This window comes from Heteronotia binoei, chromosome 21, assembly GCF_032191835.1.
Source record: "Heteronotia binoei isolate CCM8104 ecotype False Entrance Well chromosome 21, APGP_CSIRO_Hbin_v1, whole genome shotgun sequence".
Classification (NCBI taxonomy): Eukaryota; Metazoa; Chordata; class Lepidosauria; order Squamata; family Gekkonidae; genus Heteronotia; species Heteronotia binoei.
Window position 1 is genome coordinate 160,504,098 of NC_083243.1, and position 17,610 is coordinate 160,521,707.

Consider the following 17,610-nt stretch of genomic DNA (forward strand, 5'->3'; position numbering starts at 1 on the left):
CAAAGAACTCAAGTTAAAGTTTTTAGAAAACAATGCACTTGTTAATCCTCCTTGTTGTGATAGAGTTCATGGGCTACAAGGGGTCAGATGACTAAACCAAGGACTCAATGCAAGCTATTTACATCATTAAATTCTTCAGAATGGGCACACCGTGAAAGGACGTGGCCTGCCTGCCCCCAAAATTTATTTGAGCCTCATCACTTTCCTAACCCAAGTCTTCCAATTTCTTCCATACTTCTGCTCTCACACCAACACTGCCACTTTACAGCACTAATTGGGCTATGTGAACTGAAATCTAGATTTGGATGAAATAACATAAAGCAGTGGCTAGCAACACTCTACATCAGGGATCCCCAACCTGGTGCCTGTGGGCATCATGGCGGCCACCAGAATCTTTTCTGGTGCCCACCAAGCATTTTTAGACAATGGACAAAGCTTCAGATTGGACCTGCAGACTTTTTTTTTAAACTCTGTCACCAAAAAACAGGGGTCTTCACTTTGTGAGAAAAAGGAAGTTGTGTCTATGCAAGAAAATATTTTTAAATATGTTCATTTTTAAAAGGCATCTTGTTGAACAGAGTTTTTACCTGAAATGCTGAAGAGTTACTATGAGAATTATGCATAACCTTATTCCCTGACATTTTGCTCTAGACTAAGAATGCAGCACATGAATGTTAACAAAAAAGACTATGACCCAAAATGTCAAAGCAATGACAGGTGGCACTCAATTCAGACGTGGCGAAAATGCACAACCTGGGGAACTCCAACTTACTCTTCAAAAACCTGGGATGCTTCCAGCTGCTCCATCATGGAACAAAACCGCTTCTCCTCTTCGTCTGCCTGGTCCAAGTCATCAGACCAGCCTGACTCAAAGGTCTCCTCATGCCTAAGGCTTCTAGAGCTCTGGCACTGCTCAGTTCCTATGAACTTTCCTGTGAAGGCAAAGGAGACAAAGGGGGGGGGGGTACAGAGATAGGGTGTAATTGATCTAGACTGGGTTTCATGTATTGTTCCATCCTTCTTTTGTGACTAATTTCTAAGAAAAGGGATGCTGTTCAGGAGCCATACTTCCAACCCAGAAGCAATGCTCTCTCATCCCAGAGATATGGAGGTGGGTTATGCGTATTCTGTAGATAGAATAGTACTTTTCACCTGTGCTTGAAGATATTCCTCATTACTATTATTTCCAATATTTCAGGGCTACATCACAGTATTCAAAATGGATTCTAGGGTTCAGTCCTGGCTCACATTATACCTTGGATAAGTAACAAACTCAGAGAAAACTGCAAAAAACACTATATAAACTTATTTCCTGTTTCAACACTTACAGTTGTCATGTTCAAGCAGATGGCAGAACATATTATTTAACATACAAGAGGGGGAGTTGAAGCATAACATGACTAGCTTCCTCACTTTAAACCATGTTTTTCTATTTGTAACACAGAAAAAAACAGGAGCTTGGTGTATTTCTTCAGGCAAGGTCACACATGCATAGTCATCTCCAAATGCTTGGCAATATCAAGCACAGGTCAAACAGCTCCTCAGTTCACCCAATACCATGTATAGCACAGCTTTTAATAGAGGCCATTTCAATATCCAGCTGCAAGTCTCTTGCCCTTTCAACAGTGTTGTCTACTTGACATTAGTTTGAAGACAACTCATGCAAAAAATAGATGAAGCAATAGCTTTATCACTAGTTCTTACCCTGCTTGTTAGAGAGTTCAGAAAAAATAGAAGATTTTTTAAAATCTCCATTTGCCCTTTTCACTTCCTCTTCTAAAGTTTAGTCTTAGGTTGGTCAACAAATCTTTGTGCTTAGATTAAAACACGGCATGTTTGTTCTATACCAGAGTTTCCCAAACTTCTCTTTCCCGTGGCCTGGCTATTTTTACACTTCTCCTTTGTGACCCACTAAAATTTGAGGGTGGAACCAGGAGACTTTGGGAGTGGAGCCGGGAGACAGGAATTATGTCATTTCCTGTGGTGTCAAGGGCCAAGTGATGTCACTTCTGGGGTACACTGAACCAAAACTCCACCTTTTCCTGTGATGTCACTTCCAGAATGTCCACCAGGGGGGCCAGGGCATTAGAAGCCCTCCCACTGTTGCTTCCCCCCCCCTCCCAGCACCAAGAATACAGACAGAGCATCACTTGCAGGGAAAGAAAGAAAGAAAGAAAGAAAGAAAGAAAGAAAGAAAGAAAGAAAGAAAGAAAGAAAGAAAGAAAGAAAGAAAGAAAGAAAGAAAGAAAGAAAGAAAGAAAGAAAGAAAGAAAGAAAGAAAGAAAGAAAGAAAGAAAGAAAGAAAGAAAGAAAGAAAGAAAGAAAGAAAGAAAGAAAGAAAGAAAGAAAGAAAGAAAGAAAGAAAGAAAGAAGGGGGGCGCAAAGAAAAAAAAGCCTTCCTTACCATCAGATGACCTCAGCCAGCAACAATTCTGCCTAGGGGTCATTTGGTAAAAATGGGGGGGAGAAGGAAGGAGAGGCAGCCTAGCTCCTTTCTGCACAACACAGAGACGGGGGAAGGAAGGAAGCCAAACAGAGCTCAGACTTTGCAGCCTGTGTCAGTCTTCAAGGCTAGCTTTTATCTGCACAACAGACAGATGGGGGGAAGGAAGCCAAATGGAAAGCAGGCTCTGCAGCCTGTGTCAGTCTTCAAGGCTAGCTTTTTCCTGCACAACAGAGAGATGGGGGAAGGAAGGAAGCAGAGGTCATGCTTTGCTGGGGGCAGGGCTAGCTTTGGCTTTTCTTGTGACCCAGGAGGAGTCACGACCCTGCAAATGGGAAACACTGCTCTATACAATAATATCTGCATTCAGGGCTTTTTTTGAGCAGGAACACACAGGAATGCAGTTCCGGCTGGCTTGGTGTGAGGGGGTGTGGCCTAATATGCAAATGAGTTCCTACTGGGCTTTTTCTACAAAAAAGCCCTGTCTGCATTATACGCATTTCAATGCAATTCTTACCAAAGTTACTCCATTCTAAGTATACTGAAATCAACTGGCTTAGACTAGAGTAACTGCATAGGATTGCACTGTAAATGTTATGCCTTTATCCAAAGAATCCAAGGAATCATAGCTCAGCAACTTCCCTGAAATCACAGTTATAGAACACTACTCACTCTTGTACCTGACTTACAGTTCCAGGATTCCCTTGGGAAATCACATGACTTAAACCAGCTTAAATCTGTACTAAAGAAGTGTCTACAAATCATAAGGGTTCAGAAAGTGGTGTTCTTAAGCATAAATAATTCACTGTTTTAACAATCCAGATAATAGTTCACATATTGAGACTGCCAGCCATACAGACAGAAGCAACCTAGGGCTTTTTTTGAGCAGGAATGCATAGGAATGCAGTTCCGGCTGGCTTAATGTCAGGTGTGGCCTACAAAAAGCCCTGTGTGAAACAATGGTGACATCAGGGGCTGTGGCCTAATATGCAAATGAGTTCCTCCTGTGCAAAACAGTGGTGGTGTCAGGGGTGTGTGGCTTTAATATGCAAATTAGTTCCTGCTGGGCTTTTTCTAAAAAAAAAAAGCCCTGCAGAGCTCCATGTGATGCTTTCTATCCTGCAGTGAGCCTATCACCTGCAGTGGTTCACATGACAATAGGTCATCATACCCACTTAAACCCCCCTTTCTTTTGGAGATTTAGGCTTTGGAGATTTTTGAAGATTTAGGCTGAAAGTCTTCCAGACTTCATGGTAAACAGTTACGAATTACTATATTATGCAGTTTGCATGTTGGAAACTACTTTTGAGTTAATCAATGTTGAGTTTACTGCTAGGTGGTGATGACCCACTACCAGCTACCTCTTTAATGAAAACCATTATTGCTCTAGTGCAGGGGTCCCCAACCCCCAGGCTGTGGACCGGGACCGGTCTGTGGCCTGTTAGCAACTGTGCCGCAGTGAGGCAGAGACCTTTGACTACTCCTCATTTAAAGACCCCCATGGGGGAAGGGCAGGGACAGGGTGTGGACATGGCGGCAGCCTGGGGAAGCAAAAAAACCAGCACCACACCCCTACCAGTCCCTGGAAAAATTGTCTTCCACAAAACTGGTCCCTGGTCCCCAAAAGGTTGGGGCCACTGCCCTAGTGGATGTAGCACATACAGTGGCCCTGAAAAGCAAGAAAGACAGCATTCAGTATCCTGCATAAGAACATACACAGGATGACTAAGCTCTCTCCACTTTGCTCCCAAATGCGTCACTGATTTTGATCTCTTGAGGACAAGTCTTCTTGACAGTTCACCACACAGACCAGGCATTGTTCAACTTCGTCATTCCCAGCTCCCATACATGCTGCTTTGGTCAAGCCCCTGCATTGTATGCTCACCATCAGAATTCACAGTTAACCACACTGTGTTCCAGTAAAAACAAGATCCTGTCATTACCTTCTTGCCTAGCTCCCTCTCCTGACAGCTTTGATCACTGCTGTTCACGTCAAATGCCTGGAACTGTTGACTTTAGACTGTTTTCTTTTTTTTTAAAGGGACTTGGCTGACTCTAATCAGCAGGTGACCACAGAAATGCCAGCAGAGCTTCTGCTCTGTCTCCAGGAAGCTCCCACTCAGCACAACAGCCTGAGCTATACTTTGCCACAGGTGCACCTCCTCAGAGCATGTCCTGCTATAGAATGCCTGTTCAGGAGCTGCAGGAGTTTTAACATGAAATTGAAAGTGTAAAAAACAGCCTTATCCACCACTGCAGGCACTGCAAAAAGCTTTCTTGGTTACAGAAAGACAGCTTGCCACAAGACAATTCTACGTCTGCAACAATCACTGGCAGTGTGTGTATACATTTCACAGGCACAAGCTACAAGCGTGAAGTTTTTTATTGTGTACAGAATGTACCAGAATGAAGACAAGCTTTGGGGCGGGGGGGAGACTATGAAGGTGGACAAATCTCATTACCACAAGACCTTTCATTGTTGATTCCTGAGCGCACCCACTTTTGCTGTGTACTTTTTTATTCATGTGCTCTTGGCAAGGCCATTTTTATGTTCTGTACACTGCTGGACCTCACATACGATAAATTGTAGCAGCTGTCATTGTGTCAGATGTTCTCCCTTTCCCTTATTCCTCTTACCTAGTCCCATACTGAATTCAACTGGTGTGAGATACCCATTATTATCTTGTTCTAGGCTGTGAAAAACAGCCTCCAGCTGTTCGGTGGTCAAGGGCAGTTCACTTTGCAGCCTCTGTGGAAGAAGAAGAAAGATCCAGGATTTTGAAACATAAACCAGAACAAGGAGGAAAAAACCTCTCCATCCCCTTTCCTACTGTCACTACGGTGGTCAACTGACCAGATGGTCACAGAGCAAATTGTACTTTTAAAAAATTCAACTACACACCAACCAAGCCCAGGCCAGTCAGTCTCAGAAAGGAAGAAGCCTCTTCCAGATCAGCATCCAAAGGGGGGAGGGCCAAGAATCTATTCATGTGACAATCTCTGCCCCCTTTTCAGCCTTCAGAATGTCATCCCAAGGCTGCACTGCTTCAGAATCCCAGGAATGATGGTTGGATCACACTGTCAAGAACTCTTTCTGTGTTAGCTTTACATAGGCATGGAGTTTTGAACAACCTGAGGTAAGGGAACTTCTGCAGAATGCATAACTTGGTTCTCAGATTCACTGCACGCTTGGGCAATGTTCAAAACTCTTAGGTTGCAAAACTTAAGGTAATGGATAGGGAAGGCTTTGAGAGAGTTCAGTCACACAAAAATGGATCCTATGAAGATTTATTTGAAGAAATATCTCTCTCTCTTTTCTGCTTTATAAAGCATATTTTTAAAAGCACAGATAAAATATAATAAGACTTCAAACCATGCAAAACTGAAGGATATTAAAAAGGAACATGTATCAGGTGGTAGCAGCAAAAAGCAATGGAAAGCAGCTGCCCCTGCTAGAAAGCAACAGCTCAATCTATCACTCGACAAGGATGCAAAGAGTTCTGTGAGCCTGTCTTGAGCTATGTCCCTGGGCACAATTGTGCTGAAGACAATCTGTTCATGATCATCGATCATTTCTGCCAAATTATTTTGCTAAATTTAACCGAAGTGTGTTGGTGAGTATATGTGCACACACAGTCACACACAAAATCTAGGACTGCAGAATTAATTCTCTCACAGCTCACCAGTTAGGCCAACCCATATTTAACACATAATTTATCCTTACTATTTGCATTTTGCAGACTGCACACTCTTTCGCTTACAGAATATTAATCACTCCTCCCCCCCACCATTTGTATTTGAATGCAGCTGTACAATATAGTGGTGGAGAATTGTAAATTTTTGTTGGAAAACAGACTTGTAAGTCACACAGAACTACTTCAACTTCCATGGTATTTTGCATTTCTTTACATTGCTAGCTCTCCCTCCTCCATCTCCTTTCATGTTTTATATGTCATTCCCAGACAGGGCTGCAGAGATCCAACACAGGCCCCCTAGATAACTGTGTCTTCTGGGACCCCTTTACGCTGCCTAGATCGAACCAAAGCACTGAAAGCGAATTGCATGATTCATCAGTGTTTAAGCATCTAAAAGGCTTCCAAAGTTTGTCTCCCTAGTCCACTTTGCAGCACTACCTCCAGAAGAAAAACATGACAAAAGCTGTATAATACAAATGCTGAGTTTTGTTAAAATGTTTGGCAGCTCCCCCACTCACATGTCACCAGAAGCATATGGCACATACACAAACTGCTAAACAGTATAGACTTCCAAGATGCGGTTTCTCTGTCAGGATATTGCTCAATTCATCTCTAAAACAATAAAAGGCAACTGACCTCTGCTTAGGGCAGTGCAGAGTGCATGGATTTCCTGTGACTGTGGACTTTGCCAGCTTAGGATAACAAGAAAATTTCCTCTACAATTGAGAAGGCACAGTCATCTCCTCTACTTACCTGCATGTCAAACTTGGTTATAAAGCCCTTCTCTTCTTTGTCACAGAGCCGGAAAAGCTCTCTGGCTTTCTCCAACATGTCTGCCTGCATTTCTTCCACATTGTTCAAGCACAGAGTAGAAGAGGCATTGGAGGCTGCAATGACCTCTTCCTTGTCCTCCTGAAGGCAATTCTTAAGGAGTTCTTCAACAGGACTTTCCATTACCCCACGGCTCTTTCCTTGCTGGGGTTGGAGTACATCTAGCTATGAAAACAAAAGTATTTATTTTTTGGGGGGGAGGGGTGGGATTATACCACCTTTCCTTAAACAGTTTATAGACAAGCTGTAAAACATACAAAGAACAAAACAACCCCTCTGATTTCAGAAACTTAACACAGTATAATTTAATTATTTGTCCTCCTTCACACAAGTTAAACAAGCTTTAACTTCACACAAAAGCTATCATATTCCTTAGTAATAGGCCTTTTGATCATGAAACAAATTACTGGGGATGTCTTTTTCTCTTACTAAAGGATAACAAAAGGGAACAAAGGGCATTCCTATTTTTAAAAAAGGATTAAGCATGCAGTTCCTTCACAGTACCCTCTATCCTAAAGACAGCATTCTTCAAAGAATGGGGATGAGGACTACTGACTATGAAACAGAGTGGTCGTCTACCCCATTTCCTTCTCTCCCTGTTTGCTCTGTTCTTAGTTGGCAACTGCTAGCTACCAAGGGAAGAACCCCTTGGCAACCAGGTCCTCTGCTCTTCATATGACATCATCACATTAGGGGCATCACCCCCCTCCCAAAAAGCTCCCTCCCAGCCCCAGCCAGTGAAAGCTGAGGATCTGGCAACCCTAATCATGTTTCACACAATGGCCAACCAGTTCCTTTGGATGGCCAACCACAGGGCATAAGGCCTTCCCCAATGTTGCCTCCTGGCTCTGGGATTTAGAGGCTTAGTGCCTTTGAATGTGGAGGTTCCCTCAGTCACCATGGCTAGTAGCCACAGACAGACATATCCTCCACAAATCTACCTAATCCCCTTTTAAAGTTATTTATTCTTGTGGCCATCACTACATCCTCTGGCAGCAAATTCTACATTTTAATCACTTTCTGTGTATAGTAGTATTTCCTTTTGTCTGTCTTGAACCTAGTGCCCACAGTTTCACTGGATGCCCTCACCTCAAGTTCTAGTATTTTGGGAGAGGAAGTAAAAGTTCTTAGTCAACTCTCCCCACCCCATGAATCATTTCCAACCTCTATCATGCCCCCCCTCAAATTGTCTCTTTTCTAAACTGCAAAGTCCCAGCTTCTTCAGCCTTTTCTTATAGGGAAGGTGCTCCAAACCCCCTAATAGTTTTGGTTGGCCTCCTCTGTAATTTTTCCAGCTCTGCAATGTCCTTTAGGAGATACAGTCACCAGAACTATACACAGTATTCCAAATGAGGCCACAGCATAGATCTATACAGGTGCATTACAATAATGGCTGTTTTCTAATTCCCTTTCCTAATAATCCCTAACAAATTTGCTTTTTTCACTGCTGCAGCACACTTTCATTGAGGTATCCACTGACCCCAAGATCTTTTTTGCTTTCAGTCTCAACAAGTTGAGATCTTATATTTGAAGCTGGGATTTTTTGTCCCAATGAGCATAAACCTTACACTTACCAACACTTAATTTCATTTGCATCAGTCACTCACTCATCCAGTTTATGGAGGTCCTCTTGGAGTTCTCCACAGTCAGCCTTGGTTTTTACAATCCTGAATAATTTGGCATTATCTGCAAACTTGGCCACTACATTACTCATCCCTAGTTCCAGATAATTTATGAATAAATAAAATAGTACCAGCCTCAATGCTGATCCTTGTGGGACCCCACTGCTTACTTCCATTATGAGAACTCACCATTGATTCTCACTCTTTGTTTCCTGTCATTTAACCAGTTTTAATCCATAAGAGAATTTAGCAGCTTTAATTCATAAGAGAATTTAGCAGTTCTCTTATCTGCAAACTTGGCCACTACATTACTCATCCCTAGTTCCAGATCATTTATGAATAAAATAGTACCAGCCCCAATACTGATCCTTGTGGTACCCCACTCAGGGCCGGATCTAGGGGGGGCAGAGGGGGGTGCTTGCCCCAGGAGCCGAGGGGGGGGTGTCAAATTGGGTATGGAGTCCATTGCATTCTATGGGACCATAATATAGAATGGCCCATAAGAGAACTAGCAGTTATCTTATCCCATGACTGCTAAGTTTGCTTGCGAGTCTTTGGTGAGGTACCTTGTCAAAAGCCTTTTGAAAGTCCAGATACACAGCGTCTACCAGATCACTGTTGTCTACATGCTTGTTCACTTTCTCAAAGGACTCCAAAAAGTTGGTGAGGCAGGGCTTCCCTTTGCAGAAGCCATACTGATTTTCCCTCAACAGGATTGTCCCTCTGTGCCTAATTCTATTTTTTTTTATTACAGTTTCTTCTGGTACAGTTGTTATGCTGCCTGGTCTGTAATTTCCTGGTTCCCCTCTGGATCCCTTTTTTACACTTAAAGCACAGCTTCTTCAGATTCAGGGGAAAGGTGAAGCACTTACAGCATATCCATGTTACAGCCTTAAACTGTCTATCATTCCCTTCCCCAAATAACCTGAGAAAAGCAACTCTGTGAAAAGAGTTTGAGATCTTTAACCAATAATTCTCAGCAGAACTGGCTACAGATATTTGTGGATCTACAGGGAGGCCTTTTTACAGCCTCCCTCCATTTTGTGGATCCTTTCTTCTCCATAACCTTACTGTGACACCACCAGAGAGTGCACAATGTGACTGTTCAGGCTATCCCTGGTTTCACTGGAGCGAATGAAATCCTGACACAACTACTGCTTCATTCCTTCCAGTGTGCCTACTATTAAAAAATTGGATAAAATCTCACAATGCTGCAGGGGGCCTCTGGGGCAATCTCCCATTTCTTCTGCAGTGTTCCGTCCACCAGGAAACGGGAGATCACTCTTGAACCTCCCACGAAATGGAAAGGGTCTCTAGGGTAGTCTCACATTATCTAATGGCAAGGTGCCTGGAGGCAAGAACTGGAGCATGGTTTTGTTTTTTCCAATGTTGCCAGGTATGTCTCCTATCAGGAGAAGGGGCAAGTGTTAGCAGTGTGCCTCGTTGGGTTTTGGCAAGTGCTGAACCACACTGACCCTCAGTACTGATCTAGATATTCAATACCTGCAAACTAAAATTCCTAGAATTTGGAGGTGAGTAAACAATTGGACCACAAGAGTGAAACTAATATAAAACCTACATAAATCCATAATTGAACACGTTAATAGCACAGCTAGCCTATCACACAAATGACCATGTCTGTGCAAACATTCATAATATTCTCTCTCACACACACACACAGGCTTGAGCCTTCTGGATATTTATTCTGATGTGAGTGGAAATTAATATACCACCACTAATGGAATCAAGTAGCATCATTTCCCACTCACAGCAGAGTATTCAACCATTTCATCAGTACACTGCAGTGTAATGATTAGAGAGGTCAATTAAGAGTAGAGAGACCTGGGTTCAAATTCCCACTCACCATAAAGCTTACTGTGTGACTGTGGGCCAATCGCTCTTTCCCAGTCTATACTACCATACAGGGTTGTTGTAAAGATAAAACAGAGGGAAGAACCATGTGTGCTGTCTTGAGTTCCTTGGGAGGAAAGGTGGGATAAAAATACACTAAAGACAAACAGTTTATATGCCAGTCCAGAGCAATTTCTGGGTGTGTTGCCAACTGAACCAGTACACTCTCTTCTTAGATCATTGTAGCATAGAACTACTTACATAAAACACTTGAGTAAACAGAAAAAGTTAGGCACTCAGTGCTGTTGATAACAGAGTTACTAAACAATTATTAAAAATAAAGATTTTCTTAATCCAAGCAGTCCAGACAATGGTTTTCAAAACTAAATCCCAGTGAAAAGTCCAAGGAAATTAATTCATATTCAGTGAAGGAAGCTCTCTCTTAAAGAAGCTAGGGTACAGATATTTTATTAATTTAGACTTTTTGTTTTCCAGATCTCCAGAGTCTTACTCAAGGTGGCTAGCAAGAAAAACCAAAATAAAAACTGAGATTTTCACTACTCCAAAGTATGATTGCTACAATCCTATGCATGGGATTATCCCCAGGTAAATGTGCAAACGATTACAACCTCTCTCCCTTGCACCAAAAATACATTAATGTGTGAAAGACAGTTCTCAAGTCATTCAAAAACTTTTTTATTACTTTTATCCCCATGTCTTAGAATTTCAAATCATAACTCATATGTGGTTAAAGTTCATACAGATGAACTGAAGAAAGGCTTTGCCAGTGGGTGAAAAGCCAGAGAACTGCTACAACTCCCTCCACCGCCCCCCCCCCAAAGAAACGAAACTGATTTCTTAATCTAATATAAAAAGGCCTACAGAGGCAAAAAGTCCCAGAACGCATTCGTTAAACATGAATATCCATTATTTTAGAAAAGTAGAACAGTACTTCATCAGAAGTGGCCAGAGGACCTATCAGTGTTTTCTGTTTTTTCAATTAAGTGTTTTCTGTTTTTTCAATTTTTAAAGGAAAACAGGAAAGACCTGTGTGAAGCCTTAGAGGTGCATAATGCATGGAAGAGGAGTAGCACTCAGGTAAGCAGGCTGTGCTCACACCACCGCAATGTTTATTGATAATCAGTCACTGGAACAAGCCAGAGAAAGAATCCGGCAGTTCCACACAGAGAAAGTACAGAAAGTGCTAGCTTAGAGCCTCAGAATCTAACAAATAAAAATGCCACCACAACAAAAGGAGGAATTATTAGTATGCATTAAGTACCATCATTGTGTGTAGAATTTTGTTGTGTTACATAAGCAAAATAGTGATGGAAGGGCTGAAGTTAAAGTAACAAATGAAGAACCTGAGCAAAGGCAGGAAAGCCTACTGAGGCTTCACTTTATTTGAGAAAGTACATTATTGGGTCAGATCATTAAAAGCATACTGAAAATTATGACAAACAATAGGAGCAGTTAGAAATAATTTGGTGACCTGAGAAGGAGGAATAAGGGGAAGCAAGGCAAAATGTCTAGTTAATGTACAAACTTCAAATTGAAACATACCACTCCAGTAACCTTAGTACAATGGTATTCTACCAGAGTGTAAACACTATTAAGGATATTCTTTTACCAGCAGTGACAGAATTTTGGAGGTTACTAACAAAATAAAGATTTCACCAAGCTGCTATATCAGAGCTCAGGATACTGACTCCTCAACATTGGGTCTGAACAAGTTGCAGGTGGTTTATTTCAGTACAAGTATTATCTACATCAGCAAAAGAGTCAAAAGAAAGTCAGCATACACCAGGAGCAGTTTATAAAAAATAATGATAAATTTGGATCCATTTATTGCTCACCACCTAGAGAAACATCCTATCTTTTGTCTACCTCAGGGGTAGGGAACGTTAGCTCTCCAGATGTTTTTTTGCCTACAACTCCCATCAGCCCCAGCCATTGGCTATGCTGGTTGGGGCTGATGGGAGTTGTAGGCAAAAAACATCTGGAGAGCCAGCATTCCTTACCCCTGGTACCTGCTGCTTCAGACAGAATAAAAATCAAGTGGAAGTAGCATTTGGCAGCTTGAAAGGCCACAGGAAAAGAAAATCCATCAAACGACGATACATCATATCCTTTGAAAAATGTGTTCAGTACAGGGATCTAGAATGTAACTTCCCCATGCCTGTTAACACAATCTGTTTCCTTATGAGAAAACTTATAAAAATGCCTACAAATATTTAACTTCTCAAGAAGGAACTATGCCAGAGTTCAAAGCCATATAGAAACAGGACCCTTTGATGCTCTCCTGATGGACAACCCATCAGTCAACAGTTAGAGAAAAGCACTCTGAACCTATTCAAGGCACTTTTATTTATTCTTATTTCACATGTTCTTTTTTATTTTTATTTGAGGGGGTGTTGCATTTGTGTGCACATGTGTGTGTCCCCATGTCTGGAAGTCATGGCAACTCCTACTGGGGCATCGAGAACATTCAGAAAAGTGGCTCGATAACCTGCCTCTGCCTCCCAAAGCCGGAAGCCTGCCATCCAAATACTTGCCAGGATCAGCCCTACTTAGCTTCCAAGATCTAATGAGATCAGGCTTGCCTGGGCTATCTAGGCCAGAGCTTATTTCACATGTTCTGATGTTCAGCCCAGGCACTGGAAACAGATAGTAGGGGCTGAGGCCTTTTGAGACCTAGCATACATTTAGCCCTAATTACAAAAGAAACTTTCCTGAGTCCAAGTATTTAAAAATCATTATTTTAGTAATCCTTATCTTATTAAAGCAAATCTCTTTAATGTGGGACAACATTCTTACCTGCACATTATAGACAGAGACTATGATAGACAGAGCTCAAGGTTACTCAATAAGTACATGGATGGAGTGTGATTTGAAACAGGCACTTCCTGGTTCACAGTTCATCTATGACTGTACTGCACTAGCCTTCAGTCTATAGTGCCAACTTAAAAAACAGTCATCTAAGTCCAGCTGTTGCAGCAGCTTAAGCAAGTGTTCTGCACAGAGAGCTCAATACAGAAGAACCAGGACTATTCCAAGTTATCAGTGCATAGTAAGAGAAAAGGGATGCATGTGTGACATTACTGCCTCTACAGAGGCCATTCATCCAGTACCATTCCCTTTGGAGAGGACATATACTTTGATCAGCATAGTCAGTTGGCTTAGAGTTTTCCTATGTAAAAGCCCAGTAAACTATCTACAAGATCCATCTTAAGTCACAAGAAGGCAGAGAAGCTGAGGGGGGTGGATTAAAATTATCCATTGAGCAAGTGCTTCTTGATCAAGTCAAATCCATATTTTAAAGTCCTTTCAGAAAAGGAGAGAGGTCTCCCTTCGGTAGTCGCCCCCCCCCCTCCCCCTCGGCCTTTGTATAACTGGCAGAGAAGGAGAAAGTAGAGATCACAGCCTAAAGAACCCTTCACTTGATTTTCATAACCTTCCAGAAGGATGGGTTTAAAAGGTCAACACCAGTTTGTTGAAATTAAAAGCAGAAGGGAGGGTTCCTAAACAATAGTGCTTCTCAGGCTGTGCTTGCTGTTATATCAGCTTCACCCTTTCTGGAAAGATTAACCTTTTAACACTTTCTATAACAAAACAGAGGGTGTTCAGGTGAGACCTGCTTACCATCCATTCTGACTGAGAATTGTCCCTTTTCCACTTATGGGAAATTTGATCCCCAAGCACATATGAAACCACATTTTGAACATGCAGGAAAATCTGCTACTTTTCAGCTACAGCTCTGCTGTGGCAATAGTGATTGCAAAATGGATTGTTCTTTGGCCAAGGGAAAAACTGAACATGAGACTCAAAATGGTTAACATTCAAGCCAAAAACTGGAGCACTGCAGTTTCTAGAGGGATTAATTTTCTTAAGGCAAAACTTGAGTTCCCAAATAACAGATGTTGCACGTTATCCCCATCCCAGCTCTTCATTTGAAGTACAACACAATCCAATTCACTCCGTCTCTCATGGGGAAGCTGTAGGGTGCGACTGGGAAACATAACCATGCCCCAGTTCAGTCAGTGTTATCTGGTAATCTCTTTCATGATCCCTGAAATATCTTCATTCTTTTTCTTGGGTCTATGACTCATGGATTTAGGTAACAAATATAATTTAAAAAAACATACACATTTCTACCTTAACAGATTTTAATATTCTGTGCAACCCCCTACCCTAAAAAAAACCACCCCAATTTGGGACAAACAGGATTTACAGAATGCCAACTAGCCTCTAACAGGAAGCTGAAGTTGGCTTTTAACTTCCAAGTGGTTTAACTTGTATCAGAACAAAGTCACCAGGGATGGATGGATGGAAAGTGTGCAAGTGCGAGAGAGATTTGAAGTGACTCAATGATTACGTTTCAGGGGTATGAACTGCACCGTTCCTTATTCCTAAGTACTGACCTTATAAAGCTTATCATTTAAGAAAAACAAAGCTTTGGGCTGCAGGATATGGTACAGCATTTATAAGGAGACAGACTGCCAGCCATGATGAGGTATGACTAGGGATGCAGTTGTATAAACTTCAGTGTGTTACCAGGGTGCTTATGCTGCTAGGTGTTGAATACAGAGCTGGAAACCAGGCACACTACCTAAAAATATGGCTACCTAATTTCAGGTGTGGAGATTTAAACCCCTCCAATATTACATAAAGAGCTAAATACTGGAACGAACAGTGAGAGGTGGGTTGATCTTCTGGTGTAGAGGAACAGCTGATAAATTTGTGCATGTCTGAACTGTGCCCCTGGAGGTTGCTCCCTCTCAAAAAGCTAAAATTCACAGCTATATATTATTCCCTCCATCTCACCTTGAACCATAACAAGCCTGTGACCATTTTCTGGTTCAACCTACTATCTGAAGAGTAAAGCAAGAAAGAAGGCATCACTTTCAGCAGCACTGATGTCAATACAGCACATATTCAGTTAATGAAAAAGTCAAAACTAATATGAATCCATATTAATGAAAGATGTTAAAGATGTTAATGAAAGATGTTATATGAACATGCTAAAAACCAGTATATACCTGCTGGTGAGCCCTTCTGTTGCCCTTTCAATTATTTTTGCAGAATTGCTCACTGCAATGTGGACATCGTTGAATCATCCTCTCCATCCAGAATAGGTCTTTCTCCACTGGTGCCCTTTTCTGCTACATCACTGCTACATGAAAAGTTATTCATTTCAAATGAAAGGAGATGGCTACCTGACTTTATTTCTTCTTTTGAGGGTTAATAACAGCCCAGAGAACAGGTTAGTTTTGACTGGTACATTCACAGGGCGGGAAACCCCTCTCCTGTCTACAACTCGAATCTCAATTGGGCCCCCATGTGGCTTCTATTAGCACTATCTCCTAGTATTTCACATGTTCCGATATTCAGTTACTTTCATTTTAATGCAAACCATAGTTTGTTGAACCTAAAAACTACAACGTGCACTTCCCATTCAAAAAGACATGCAAACAGATTTCAAGCAACAGTTCACAAGTGTGAGCCATAATTTGTCTGGTTGGAAGTAACAGCAAATTATGGTTTCTGCAAAAGCAAAAGTCACTAATTGACTCACAATGCACAAGAGACAGCAGGAGAGGAAGTGCTTGAAGTGAGCATGTGGACTGTTCACAGCGTGCCAAACTATGACATGACATTCCATCTGAATCCTCAATGGCTTTCATTACAGCTGAACAAGTTGCTATTTTTACATGGACTGCTGTTGTGAGAAATAAGATGCAATATGCTGGTAATACAAGAAGTGCAGGTAGCAAAACATTCTAATTTCGCTTAGTGTAATACATACTTTGGCGACCAAATGAGAAGGGAGCACTCACTGGAGAAGATCCTGATGCTGGGAAGACAGAAGGCAAAAGAAGAAGGGGACGACAAAAGATGAGATGGCTGGACAGCGTTACTAATGTAACAAACACGAATTTGAACAGACTTAGGAGGATGGTAGAAGACAGGAGGGCCTGGCGTGACTTGGTCCATAGGGTCGCAAAGAGTCAGACTCGACTGTGTAACAGAAGAACAATACATACTTTTAAATCTGAACACATTTCTCCAGTGGCGTCAGTACCCAACTACAGCAATTCCCTTCAGCAGAGCCTTGAAATTGCCTATTCACACATGCTCCCCCCCACCAGTAATATAAAAAAGGAGGGCACAAAAAAACTACTCAGTCTTTTTGAAACATCAAGGTTTGTTTTGCAGGTACAGGGCTGCAAGCTGAGGCAAAGCCACCCTTGGCTGTCTCAATAGCTATCAAGGAGCAAAAATTGTGTTTGCATCAAGGAGCAAAAATTATTTATTGAGGGAGACCACCACATGAGAGTCCTTTGGTGTGATGACCATGAGTCTCACGGAGCTGGTTAAGGCTCTTTATTTCCCTGGCTTGTCCCTGATCAGCCTCCAAAGCAGCCCTCAAAGATAATATTTGCCCAGCAAAAATAAACATACTTAAAGGTACAAATACCAGCTGAAGTATATGCCCAGGTAGGAGTGCCCAGCCTGTTCACAGATTATATTTCCTTCTTTCATTATCTGTCGCTATAAGATCCCAACTGGGATATTAACAGGATTTTAAAAAACAACAGCATTTTAGCATCACATAAATGAGAAGGAATCAAACAATCTGTCACAACCAGAAATTATATACACTGAGAACAGATAAAAGTAGACATTTCTAAGACAAATAAAAGCTACTGACTTTGTCAAAGGAAGCAAAGATCCTTTGCTCTCATGTAATGCTCTTCCATAGAAATATAAAGTTAATTAAATAAGGAACTTAAAACAGGGGTAGGGGAGAAGAAAGCACTAGGTTACCAATCATGGAATACAACATCTGTAGTGTTTAACTGCTAAAACCTATGGGCAAATTCTTAATATAAACATACTGTGGAACACTGCACAAAGAGAAAGATCTGCCAGAGATCCTGAGCCAAGTTTATTTCCAGGTTCTACTACCAGCCAGGTGTATAACTTAGCCTAGAGACTTCAACCCTGCCTGACTTGGGAACTACCTTAAAAGTTTAGCAACAATACAGAACAATCTCAGGGTTTTTTAAAGCATATGTCACCCCCTCCCCCCAATCCTCTTCTTTTAAAAAAAAAATAATGATATTGCTGTCACTAATACAATCCAGTCATAGTAGGGTACAACTGT

General features: G+C 41.7%; 1 protein-coding gene across 2 annotated transcripts in view; it reads right to left on the reverse strand.

The window, feature by feature from the left end:
- Window positions 1-17,610, reverse strand: part of CRACR2B (calcium release activated channel regulator 2B) — a 45,478-nt gene that overhangs the window by 15,332 nt on the left and 12,536 nt on the right. For both annotated transcript variants that reach the window (XM_060262224.1, XM_060262225.1), the window contains exons 2-4: window positions 6,892-7,134; window positions 5,081-5,192; window positions 773-932 (exon numbers count right to left, since the gene is read on the reverse strand). In XM_060262224.1, coding sequence (XP_060118207.1) covers window positions 773-932; window positions 5,081-5,192; window positions 6,892-7,092 — 473 coding nt within the window. In that variant the 5' untranslated portion in view covers window positions 7,093-7,134. The remainder of the gene's footprint in view (window positions 1-772; window positions 933-5,080; window positions 5,193-6,891; window positions 7,135-17,610) is intronic.